General features: G+C 22.7%; 1 protein-coding gene across 2 annotated transcripts in view; it reads right to left on the bottom strand.

Moving 5' to 3' along the window:
• Positions 1 to 13,596, bottom strand: part of LOC122512907 — a 190,214-nt gene extending 176,618 nt beyond the window's left edge. Inside the window, exons 1-2 of one of the 2 annotated variants that reach the window (XM_043629052.1) lie at positions 13,561 to 13,583; positions 13,167 to 13,407 (exon numbers count right to left, since the gene is read on the bottom strand). In XM_043629052.1, the coding sequence (XP_043484987.1) occupies positions 13,167 to 13,224 (58 nt within the window). In that variant the 5' untranslated portion in view covers positions 13,225 to 13,407; positions 13,561 to 13,583. Of the gene's footprint in view, positions 1 to 13,166 lie in introns of both variants that reach the window. The other variant, XM_043629053.1, reaches the window with a different exon arrangement.
• Positions 13,597 to 14,314: the final 718 nt, after the last annotated feature.

The following is a 14,314-nucleotide window of genomic DNA, read 5'->3' as shown; positions in this document are numbered from 1 at the left end:
AAAATTCTTTGCAAGAATTAAAATATTTTCATAAATAAGAAAATTCTTCAAAGGAATTCAATTATTTTCAATTTCAATACAATTTTAATAAAATTTCTCGAAAGAATACAATTAATTTTATAAATATTATTTAAACTCAATTATTTTAAGAGTTTTAATAAAAATTCAATTCAATTATTTTTATAAATTATAAAATTCTTGGCAAGAATACAATTATTTTTGTAAATAATAAAATTCTTTAGATAAATTCAATTATTTTCAATACAATTTTAATAAAATTTCTCTAACGGGTTCAATTATTTCTAAAAATTATAATGAAATTTTTTAAACAATTCAATTGTTCTCAAAAGTTTTTAATCAAAATTCTTTGTAAATTTCAATTATTTTCAAAAATTTAGATAAAATTCTTCAAAACAATTCAATTATTTTTATGAATTGTAAAATTCTCCGCAAGAATTTAATGATTTTTATAAATAAGAAAATTCTTCGCAAGAATTAAAATATTTTCATAAATAAGAAAATTCTTCAAAGGAATTCAATTATTTTCAATACAATTTTTAAAAAATTTCTCAAACGAACACAATTATTTTCATGAGTTTTATTAAAAATTCAATTATTTTCAACAATTTTTAATTAAAATTACTTTAAAAAATTACATTATTTTTTTATGAATTTTAATGAAATTCTTTAAAAGCAAAAAAAAATGTAATTATTTACAAAATGTATAATAAAATTGTTTAAAAGAATTAAATTTTCTATGAATATTTGTAATATAATTCAATAGGAAAATCGTTAATTACAAATTATTAATAAACACGATTATTTTAAAAACTTAAAAGAAATTCTTCTTAACATTCAATTATTTTCAAAATTTTCAGTAAAAATTATTAAAAAAAACTTCACTATTTTCAAAAATATTAAAATAAATTCTTCAAAACAATTCAATTATTTTAAAGAATTTTAATAAAAATCATTCCAAGAATTAAATTATTTTCAATACAATTTTAATTACACTTTCTCCAAAAAATTCAATTATTGAAAAAAATGTTGATAAAATTCTTTGAAGGAATTATGTTATTATCAAATTTTTTGATAAATACTTTGCAAGAATTCAATGATTTTTAATATACATTAATTTTAAAATTGAAAATATGTAAAAAGAAAAATTATTTAAAAAGTTAGGAAACAAATAAGCAAGCAATAACTAACTTCAAAACTGCGAACAGATTATTAGCGGAATAGAACGATTATTATTAATATAGATTATCCTATTAAATTAAAAAAAGTTCTTTTCTTTAAATAAACCCTTTTAAAAAAATTTTTTTACTTTTAAATTTTTATTTGAAAAAGTTTTAATTTCTTACTTTCTAATTAAGAAATAAATAAATTTAATTTAATTTGTCTTTTTAATTTTAATTAAATTCAAACTAATTAACTAATGTTAATTAGTTTGAATTTAATTAAAATTAAAAAGACAGAAAACTAAATTAAATTTAATTAAAAAATAGCTTTCTACAAAATATAGAATTTAGCAAAATTTTATTGAATGTTTTTTCCGTTTTAATATGTTGACGATCAATTTTATTCTTAGCGATAATAAATCTATTATTATATTATAGAAATATTATCTTCATACTAAAATTAAAATTATTCTTAAATATAATCGGAAATAATTCCCATATTTATTGTAATAAAATGGAAAAATATATTTATTTAGAAATAAAATTCTCAAAGTATTTTCTAATTGAAATTAAAAAAAAAAATTCTTGTGATATCGTGTTACAGTGAGGAATTTACGAGGGAGGAAATAATCGGTGTTTTTCATTCTTTTTTTTTTTTGTTTTTTCGCACAGGGTTTCAAGTATATATAAATGTTCGACGGAGACACATGGCACGCTGGATATTGAGACTTGGGATTCTCGGATTACAAAAGAAGTTGGAAGACAAGAAACCGAGGCTTATTGTTGTATATAAGGTAAGGTAATGGTACGTAAGCGAGCCTTTAAGTTAACACGTGCCCTGCATGCACAGATTGCAAGTCACTTAAGGTGTTTCGCTCCAGCTAGAGTTACGAGACTAAATTAATCGCAGTGGAAACTATTCAAGGGGAACTAAGAGGATTCACGGGTCACTGCTTACTTCTGAGAGTTATATATTGAACCATTGAGAATCTTATATAGAGATGTGGGGGGGGAGAAAGGGAGATTCAACAATCTCTATTTATAACATCACTTTTAGCTCCCCTCTCTTTCTCTCTTTTTCTATTTTCTGCAACGAAAAAACAATTTTGTTTATTTTATATTTAAACAGTCGGAGAATACGAAGAAAATAACTTTTCTTTTTTCGTTCACTGGAAAAAAAAATGTATTTCATTCAAATAACCGATTATTTGTCTATTATCGATTAATGATTCACTCGAATCAAATAATTTTTCTTTAAATGAATTAAATGTTTCGATAAATCAATTTCAAGAGAACAGATTTCGATAAATAAATTCCAAGAGAACAGATTTGTAAAAATAAAATAAAATCCAAAAAATAGTTTTCTGAAAATTAAATTAAAAACAAATTGTCTAAATAAAAAAGTCGTAAATAGTTTAAAAAAAATTTTTTTTATATAAACGCCTATGTTTGAATTCATTGGGACAGTGTGTGATACACAAGTTTTGTGTCGATTGCAACCCGAGTGTAACGTACATTGAGTGTCGCGAGGGAACAAGTAATTTCGAATCGTGTCAGTTTTCGCAGTCCCTGACGGAATGCAAAGCCCGTACGGAAATCAAAATCTGCTGGCAAAAAAAAAACAAATTTTTTTCCTGCTTATCTTTTACATCGAAACATTATTTACAATTTTATTGTCATATTTTTCTACAAAAAAAAAAAAGAATAAAAAGAAAAAAAATTTTCCTCCATTACAGTCCCTTTGGAAAAAGTTTTTCTCCTCTCTTGAAACAATGGATATAAAAAAAAAATTTCTCTTTTATAATCACACAAATACTTTTTACTTCTGTGTATAGTTTTTTCATTTCGATATCGATTTTTAAAACTTTTTGATTCACTCGGCGCACTTCTTTCACATTCTTCAACAGTACTTTCAACTTAACAAGATAAACTTTTTTTTTTTTTTTTTTTTTTTGGTTTTTATAACTGCTCCTTGGATAAACTTTCTCACTTCAGAGCTGATGTTCTCTCATCGAAGAAACCATTGCGACAACTTTTACCTAAAGAAGATGAGCTTCAATCATTTTTTTTCTTCGCGCTTATAAAATTCAGTTGTGGGAAAAAATTTTGGAAATAAAAAAGTGTTTTTTGTTTTCGAAAAAAATACGAATTTAAACCGAAATATTATCTTAATATTTATTTAAATTATTCAAATAATGGTAAAAGAAACACTAATAGAAATTAGTTTTTTTAAAACCTATTTTTGGAAATTATTTATCGAAATCTGTCCTTTTGGATTTATTTCCTTGAAATTTTCAATTCCTTTGGAATTAATTATTGAAATCTATTTTTTCTTTCTGAAAAGTGAAATCAATTGAAAAAATTAAATTTTGAGAGACAGAGGTGAGAAAAAATATCAAAGAGGATAAAAAAAGCATAAAAAACAATCAAACTAAAAATATTTAAAATGATATTAAATTATTTAATGGGATATTAAAAGCTTCCTTTTATTTTGCTGGAAATATTTTTCCTCGATGAAAGGTAAAAAAAGAACTCCATAAAAGCTTCATTCTAATTGGATATTATAATTTGCTTGCTTTGTAAATAAATGATATTCTTTCTTGAAAATGACCTCTTTAAAAAATTATTTCAACATTAAGCTATGATTCTTTCAATTAAAGAAGAAAGATGAATAAATTCCGTTTATTATTTCTTTCTCTGGAACTTCTTTATTTGAATAATTTTCGTTTCTATTATTGGAAAATAATTCTCTATTCATGGAATTAGCACAATTCTTTATATATATATACAGTTCTTTTTACTGATTTTCGTTTTTGGAAAAATTATATTAAATCGCGTGATGTAAATTTGAAACCATGATGCTTGAACATTCGAATATAGGTATATAAAAGATCATTGCTCCAAAGGAGGCGTAAACTAAAATCGAATATTTATGTCTAATAATCACGCCATGCTCCAATTATCGAAACGACTAGATTCGCCGCTTACAATTTGTGCTATTATAAAGATTGTTTTCTGTCCTGGCTGGTCGCCAAAGACGTTCTTAAATGTGTCATGGAATCCCTTTGATTTTTAGAATTTTTTTCTTTTTCTAGGTTTTTTTTTATTTTTTTTTACTTTATTCTCTTATTTTTCTTTTTTCTTTTTTTTTCGATTTGGATTTTTTTCTCCTTTGGATGTTCAATAGATCTTTTCGTTCGGCAAGTCAAAATTTCAACAATCGTAAATCTTATTCTTATAGTATATTCAGAAATTTTTGTCATATTTTTCAGAGTCGAGGAAAAAGAATTTTTCCTCTCGGTATTGTTACAGTGTGTGAGGGAATTTTTTGTTTTTAGACAAAAAAGGGAATAAAGTTGCTCAAATTTTTCAAAACTTCTTTGGAAAAACTTTTTTGGAATAAAAGAATACATACATTGCCAGGAAATAAAAAAGAATAGTAAAGTTAACTTTTGAAAATAGAGAAAACAAATTTCCATGATTGAATTGTAAATTCTTTTTTGAAACAATCCAAAATTCGGTGATAATTTTTTTTTTTGGCTGAATAAGAATTTCAATCTGATTTTAGTCGAAAATGATCGCTTGCGATAATTGCTCTCGAATACACTAAAATTGTTACAAAATAAATTTTCTATTTTTAATTAAAAAAAAAAAAAAAAAAAATAGAAAAAATGAATTAGAAATATTCAAATGTTACCATATACTTGTGAATTACAAAGTTTAATAAACAATAATATGATTAAAAAAATATTTTTTTAAAAGTAAAAAAACGATATAAATTTATAAATAATATAAAAAAATATAAACAGTAAATTATTATATTTTTATATATCTGTTTTATAATCGTTCTTTATTTTCACTTTCTTATTACTTTCATTTTTCATTTTTTATATATTTTTTGTATTCTTTGACATTTTTTTATTACATCAAACTAAGCACAAATTTCAATATATGGTTTAGAATAATTTACTTATATTTGAAACATTTTTTCTGGATTTTAATAAAACTTTATTAAATTCTGTAGGAGCTCTTTTCGACATTAGAATTTTTTATATTAAAATTTGGCGTTTTGTCCTAAAATTGAAAAAATTCTTGTATAAAATTTAACAATTATTTTCTTTTTTAATTCAAATCAAACTTATCAAAAAAGATATTTTTTTATTGTAGTCAATCATCATCAGACAATATTACTGAATTCTTCTAAAGATTTATTTTATTCAATATAAATTTTTTTAAATTTTAGACTTTTCAATCAGACGTTTTTGATTTTAATATTTTTAAAGGTAAAATTTTTTTAAAAGGTCAAACACTTTGTTGGATAAACATATCAGTCCGATGTGAAGCAATATATTCATTTCAACCCGCATATATATATATATATTTTTTTTGTACATATATTTCTGTGTGAAGTGTTCGTTACATTTGCGGAGACTATATTCTCATTTTGCATAAAGACTTATATTATGAAGTCTAACAATTTCCACGCAATAGGATAAAAACTCACGGGTGAAAAGTTTCTTTTACTAAAAAAGAGTTCTGAAACACCTTTTAAAACCAAAAGCTGTCGAGGATTTGTGCGTTTGAAATTTTTTTTTCCACATGCGGAAAAAGTAGATTGCACTTGTATGAATATATATACATATACTTAAACAGTATACAGAGCGCATGTGACCGTATTCACTTCTCTTTTTTCTTTTTTTTCCCCCTTTCTTTTCTGCTTTTTCCCTTTTTTTTGTTTGTTGCTTTTTTTCCTATTTTTTTTTTCTTTTTTTTTTTGCTTTTTTCCACTCCATTGAACGCCACAACCGGAAGTAAACGTTCTTAATACAACAAAAGGTGCCCCACCGGGACCATTAAGTCAAATTATACTGCCGTAGAATTTACGCGACTGGCGCAAGAATTCACAAGAAGGGTGTGAAATACCCCGGGGAGTTGAGATTACTAACTACCCTTCAGCCACAACTTGGAACGAACGCTTCCGATTTCAATTGACGGCGAAACTCGTTTTCTCAAATCGAAAAGGTAGGCGTGATGCTTACAAAACACTATAGAACGATCCGTTTTATTTGGAAAGTTTTATTTGTGTAAAAAAAAAATTAAACGAAGAAGAAAACTTGACGTCTTTTAGCACCAATTTTCCTGGCATTTTTATCTTTTTACTTTTCAAAAGTCTAGTTAAATCAAAATGCTCTTTTTAAACTTCTTTTTAATAGATTTTCTCCTTTCTTTTTATTATTGTTATTATTATAATTATTTTTTTTAGCATTATTAGTTTATTATTTTTTATCTATATTATCATTAATTATTTACCATCAAAAATTTGCCCGCTTACGCGCGCGGCTAACTTTTCACTCACTTTTTTTAAAAATAAAATTAGCAACGTCAAAATTTTTAAATCAAATTTCTTTCCGTAAAAATAACATATGAATTAGAATATAGTTTTAATATTATTATAACTATTAATAATCATATATTTTGACACAGGGAATTCAGGGAAATATCGGGGATTTTTATTAAAAGTACTAAAAAAAATTTAATTTTTATAATTCACAAGAAAATTCTGAATTTTTGTGTCTCTTTGTTTGCCTCATAAACTATAAAATTACTATGAATTCTAAAAAAAAACTTTAAATTTTGTCTATTTCTTACAATAATTTATTTTAAAATAACTTACATATTGGACAACTATCATAAAATAATGACTTATAAATTATTAAATGAATAATTTTACTTAAATATTTCAAAATATTAAAAAAAAAAATTCAATTTTAAAAGAGTTGCGATTACAATTTTCATAAATAAATGAACTTCAAACTGCTTCACTTTGAAATTTTATACAATTCCAAAGTATGAATTTAATTAGAAATTTTAAAGACCTTAAATTTTTGAAAAATTTTAATAATTCAAAATCATCTAAAATTAGTTGAATTTGTCAATAGGTATATATTTAATGAATTATTAAAAATAATAGATTTATAGAAGATTTTTAGTTAAAAACAGTAAAAAAATTGAATTTTGAAGAAGTTACAAATGATTGCAGAAATTCAATTATTTTCAAAAGAATATAATAAAATTCTTATCACAAAATTGAATTATCTTCAAAATTTACAAAAAAATCTTGACAAAATCTCAATTATCTTTATAAATAATAAAATTGTATTCTTTTCAAAAATTTTAATAAAATTCTTGTCAAAATTTCAATTATTTTCAAAAATGTTCCTCATTTCAATAATTTTCAATATATCTACAATTTTAATAAAACTACCAAAAATAAATCAATTATTTAAAAAAAAATTTTAATAAAATTGTACTCAAACAATTAATTATTTTCACAAATAATAAAAATTTCACAGAAATTCAATTATTTTTAAAAATATTATTTAAATTCAATTATTTTCAAGAGTTTTAATAAAAAATTCAATTATTTTCAACAATTCTTCGAAACAATTCAATTATTCTTATAAATTATATAATTCTTGGCAAGAATTAAATTATTTTTGTAAATAATAAAATTTTTCTGAGAAATTCAATTATTTTCAATCACAATTTTAATTAAATTTCAAGGAAAAAATTCAATTATATTCAAGATATTTTTATTAAAATTTCTCTACGCAAAAGAAATCAATTATTTTAAAAAAATTTTAATAAAATTGTACTCAAACATTTAATTATTTTCATAAATAATAAAAATTTCACAGGAATTCAATTATTTACAATTTTTTTTGTAAGTTTCTTCTGAATAATTCAATTATTTTTATGAATAATAAAACTCATCGCACAATGAAAAAAATGTAACTATTCTTAAAAATTTGGTAATAAAATTCTTTATATTTCAATTTTAAGAAACATTCAATTATTCAATAAACAATTTACTTTTGTATTTAAATAATTGAATTCTTGCAGAATTTTGTAATAAAAATTGATGTAAAAATAAATTTTAGTTTAAATTTTAGATAATAATTCAATATAAAAAAAATTTTTGAAGAAGTTACATAAAACAATACCTATTCTTAAAATATAAAATATTTTATCTCTCGATCATCTTTAATTATTATAAAACATGAAAAAATCGATTGCTCCGAGTCGAAGACTCGGAGTGATCAATTTCTTTATGTTTTATAACAATGTTTTTAAAGTTGTTAAATTTCTATAAGGTTTGAGTTTGAAATTTTTGAAAATCTTAATTCCTATGGAAAAATAATTGGATTGTTTAAAATTTAACTCACTTTATTAAATTATTTTTTTTAATTGCAAATTTTAAATAAATCGACAAAAAGGAAAATATAATTAATAGAAAAAAAAAGATGAATGAGTATATTTATTATATCGGGAAAGAATTTTCTAATTTTGTCTTTAATAATACATAATTAACGCTTATACTATATTATAATTAAATTATAATTAATTGAAAATTTATTATCTGGAATAAAAGTTCTATATTGAAATATGAAAGTATTTCCTGTCAGTTAAGAATAGTTCAGGTTTGACTATATATGCATTATTTTCCCGGGTGCAATATGCGCTCCAATTCATATTATGATAAGTGGAATAGTCTGTGTCAAACTTTATTCATTTCACCTCGACTTAATTTATAAATTAATGCATTCACGATTCAGACCAAAATGTGAAGTTTATAATGTTACGAGACCAATGTTTGACTTTATATTTCACTGGAAATGTCACAGACATAAGTATTAATATTAAGCTCCCTTTTTAATTTTTGATTCTCTCTTTTGAAACTATATTGAATATCAAATGTTTGAGAATTTTCATTAATCCTAAATATATGCAAGAAAAAAAACGAAACTTTGTATTTTATAATGTTTATTATTTGTCTTTCTTTATATTCTTAATTTTCATTTATTATTTACAATAATTAATTATTATTTTATTTATAAACACAATTTTTCTTTATGCTACAATTTTTATTAATTAATTAATTTTTTTATAACTTTATTTTTTAAATTAATTAATTAATATCAATATATTTACATAATGTACCTATACATAATATAACAAAAAAAATCTTCAAGCATTTTTTTAATTTTGTAAATTAATGTTATTTTAAAAACAGTAAAAAGCAGAAAGCAATTAAAAAACCTCCTTTTAAATATATATTTTTTAAAAACGTTACAGGAATTTTTTTAACATTTTTGTTGCACTCTGATTAATGAATTTTAATGAAACAATGACTCTGGATTTATCAAGTGAAGTAAATTCAATTAGTGAAATTGTTTTGTGGCGTGGAAAAGGAGACAAGTCTGGACATATGATGAAAAAAAATATGCGAGAAAAAAGGAACAGTCTATTAAGCCTCATCATTATGAGTAATGATATTATCACCTTGGCCTGCTCTATAAACGCACTAAACGAATCAATTTGAAATCCAAAACATTTTTTTCATTCCCAGAAACGTAATATTACTTTCTATTTTTCTCTTTTTTTATAGTAAAAAAATATTTTTTTTTGTAGTTCATTTACAAATTTTTTTAGTTTATTTATTTTTCGTATTCAGTACTTTCAAAAAATTCATTACTCTAAATTTTAATTAGTTAAGAATTAATTTGTTAGCAACATTTTTTTAGTTTATTTATTTTTTTATTTTTAGTTATTTTGAACAATTTCATATTTAGAGAATGATGAAAATTTTGTGAATAAATGAAATATATTTTGAATATTTATATTTTATTTTATACATTGAAAAAAAAAAAAATTGCAACACAAAAATATTTTCCTATTCTCAATATATATATATAAAAGCATGTATATATTTTCCTGGGGAACGGGAAAAGAAAAATGCAACAAAGAAAAACTTTTTCATAAGCGAGGAAAACCAGTATGACTTGAGAACAAAACTTGTTTAGAAGTGCATTTATTCGCAGGGTAAAGCAAAATTCACGATCTTGAAAGTTTGACAATGGAGAACGACTTCCGGACAATCTAGTCTCAAGATTGGCTGCTATATACTGTAAAAAGTTTTCTCTCACTCGAATCAGGCAAAATGTTTTGCAAAATTATCTCTCTCCACTTTTGCTCGACCAATTTTCAACTTGTGTGTCTGGTATATATATTCTGTACAAATTACATTTTCCACCCCCCCTCAACTTAATTAGCCCTTCCAATTTTCTATGTAAAATTTATTTATTTCTCCTGCAAAATAATATTTGGAAACAAAATTATTTATAAATATATTTATTAAAATGTTTAATTTTAATATACACAATTTACGGAAATTTTTTTCTAGTTTTCAATTTAGTGTATAAAAATAATAGTGTAAATAATAGTGTATTATAAACTATTATATTAAATAATAAATTATTTTATATTTACTAATTCAAATTCAGAGTGTAATATTTGTTATAATAATAAATATTTTTAATTTAATAATTTAATTTTAATATAATATATTTTTTTATATAACATTTATTATTGTTTTATTCTTTTTATTATTATATTAAGGGCATTTGAACCACAGTTTTAAAACTGTGACAATATGGTTCAAATGCCTTTAAATTAAAATAAATAAAATTTAATTAGTCTCAATTTGAAAAAAATCCTTTTTAAAAATATTCTTCCATTGTGGTTCTGAAAACTTTTTATTAGATTTCTCTTTTTTATAAATTAGTTTTACATAAAAAATTACGAATGCGGAAATGTAAAGTCGCATTTTTTATTACATAATTTCATCTTTAGAAAACATTCTCTCATCTTTTTTTTTTTTTTTTGTTATTTTTATTTTTTACACAAAAGCAACAAATCTACTTCTTTAGTTGACGAGGCAAGTAATGCTAATAATAGGGGGTCCAACGACGTCTGGATTTCATGAGACCACAGTTGCAAAATCTATTTTTATGTTGCGTATTGTGACCTAATTTTGTGACTCTACTCCAGAGAGAAAGAGAGAGAGAGAGAGAGGACATTTTCAAGCCTTTGCTTTTGAAAATAAACCCAGAAGTAGAACTCTTGAACTTTGAAACACACTGCTGTATATGCAAATTTCCTAACAAATTATATTGCTTTTTTCTATATATCTATATACATATACAATATATAGTAGAAAAATAGAATCACAAAAATGGCCTTTGAAAGAAAGTAATTATATTTTATGAAATAAGCTTTCAAACAAACGTATTTATACTCTATAATATTTAACGACTTTAATATACACAATTTTTATGAAATTTCAAACGTGAAGCAACTTTGAGAAAAGCTTTTCTATTTATTTCCTTCTACGATGTAGAATGATACACAATGTTTGATATATGTGTATATATATACACAATATTGTCGTGAGACTATATTTCTACATGTATATATATATATAGAAAAATAAAACATGTTTTTTTTTCTCTAAAGTGTACATGATCGCATATGCATCAAAAAAGTAAACAAAATTTCTGTTATTAAAACAATTTTTAGAATGGAAAACTTTTTCTTTATATTTGTATTCGAAAAAATTAATTTGTCGTTTATTTAAGTTGTTTTCATTATAACTGGAAGTGTAATTATTTTTTCATTTAGATGAATAAAGAGGAAAAAATTAATAAAAATGGTAAATTTTAAATAATGAATATTAAATTGTTTCGTCTACTATCGATTTCTTATTATAAATTGAAACTAATATTATTTCATAATAATTATTAAATTATTAATGATTTTATTATTTTTTCCATGCAACTTTGCAAAATTTTATTTTATTCCATTTTAATAATTTTATAACATTAAATTAAACAATCACTCAATATTTCATTACTTAAGGCGATCGAAAGATAAAATATTTAATTATAATTAATTATTTGCATTTAGTTTCTTTAAATTTTTATTAAAAATTTTTCATTCACTTTACAATTATATGATTGTCAGTTTAAATTTATTTTATCTTTGCTCTATATTAATTTAAATTTTATTTTAAATCGATTTTATTTTATTGCATTTTTAATTTAAATTAATTTTCTCTTTATTCTTTTATTCTATTATATTTATAAATTGTAATATTGCATATTAATATTATTCTATATTGATTTTATTTTTATTGTATTGTATTATTATATTATTATAATTTTATAATTTAATATTTTAGAAAAATTTTATTGTTATTTAAAATTTTATAATAATTTTATTATCACTTAATATTCTATAATAATTTTATGTTCCTTTTAATTAAAGTGGAAAAAATTTGATTGTCTCCTAATAAAATAAATATTTTCTATATCGAATTCCCGACCCAGGTGTTAATGTTTATTGAAAGGGTTCGTTACGCGTTACATGTGTTTGATTAAAAAAACAAAAAAAAATTGGTCATGTACGATTAAATTTTAAGCACTCCGATCCGTAATTAAGTTAACCAAATAGAACAGTAAATAGTTTAACAATATTGTTTTTTGTTCACTGATTTTCCTGCAAAAAATTTTCGCCTCTATTTTCTTTATCACTATAGAATTTGTTAATTTTCAAAATGAATTTCTCTCTAGTTAATGTAAATTTAATTTCAAAATTTTATTTTCGGATAAACTTTAAAGTTTAAACTATAGAATTATCAATTTTTCGAAAAAGGAAAATAAAGAAAAAAATTAAATTGAACTTGTTAACAATTAAAGATAAAAAATCACAAAAGAAACAAATTAAGTCAGTGCAAAATTTAAAAAAAAAAATATATCAATTTAAACATTTTTAAATAAGAGCCAATATTTCAATAATAAAATTTCAAAATTCGTATAAAATAAAAAATTGGAATAAAATTTTGCATCAAGTTTTTTTTAATATAATTTTCATATGCAGTAATTCCACAATTTAAATTACTTCACTCCAGTTTCGTCAACAACAATTTCACAAAAAGATGAAAATTTAAAAAAAATAGTATATTAACAGAAAATAATTTTTAAATAAATAAATAAATTTTTAAGTAAAATCAAAGTAAAAAAAAAAAATTGTAGACAAAAATTTTCGCGCGGGAAGAATTTGACCACGTGGTTTATTATATCCTACCTTGAATGTGACCAATGATCAACAAGCAGCACATCAATAAACAAGCAGGACACCCCATAATATTTGATTCTCGATCCTTTCAATTTTGAAGAAAAAAGAAAACCAGATTATTTCCAAAAATCTCACTTTTTCACGCACAAAATTGTTTCACGACAAATTTCACTTTTCATTTAAATAACAAGAAAAAAAAAGAACAATGGTAAATTTTCAAAAAAAGAAAAGTTTTTCAATTCACTAAGAACTAAAAATTTTTCAAAAATAAAAATTTTTTGCGCCAGAAAAAAAAACACATTCACACTACACGATATTTTATCGATATGTATATATATATATATATATATATATATGTATATATGTGTAAATATATAAATATATATAGAAAAGAAAACACTACCTCGCGTGTTGCAGAACCGAGCCAAACTGAACGAGTTTCCCAGACTGAACTGAAACCCCCCGCCCCCCTCCAATACGGTTACCCACCCCTGTGTTACGGTTAAGGGCTCTTCCTTACCGACAATCACATATACATATTACCTCGAACCTAGGTTTTTCATGTGTGATTGTGCCACACTTCCACCGGGCACTTCACCTGGCTTACTCCTCTAACACCTGTTACCAGCCAACACAACTTTTGACTTCCTGAACCCCTGTCGGTTATAAAGCCGGATCTCTACTGTCGACGACCCTCTCGCAAACCCCTCTCTCTCTCTCTCTCTCTCTCTCGCACTCTCTTTCCCCCCTCTCACTTATGCTATGCAAATTCCTTGCATTTTAAAGAGTGAGGTGAAAAACTTGATAGTCGATCTTTAAAATATAAAAATATTTTTTTCAAAATTATCAAACTTTTTCTTTTGTTTTTAAGTTGAAAATTTTGTTAATATTTATATTTTTTTACTATTTTTACATTATTAATAATATTAATAATATTATTAATTAATTAATTAATATTGTTAATAGAATTAAATATTATTATTATTATTAATAATAATATTATTATTATTATTAATAATAATATTATTAATATTATTATTAAGGGGAGACTTTGTCTACATTTTTAGAGGCGCATAAATAGACCCCAATTTTTATTTTCCGAATCTTTATTTTATCGAAATTCTTTTTATCTAATAAAAATTAATTTTAATTTGTTT

Source organism: Leptopilina heterotoma, unplaced genomic scaffold, assembly GCF_015476425.1.
Source record: "Leptopilina heterotoma isolate Lh14 unplaced genomic scaffold, ASM1547642v1 Lhet_13, whole genome shotgun sequence".
NCBI classification, from domain to species: Eukaryota; Metazoa; Arthropoda; class Insecta; order Hymenoptera; family Figitidae; genus Leptopilina; species Leptopilina heterotoma.
This window is presented reverse-complemented; position numbering and strand designations above follow the sequence as displayed.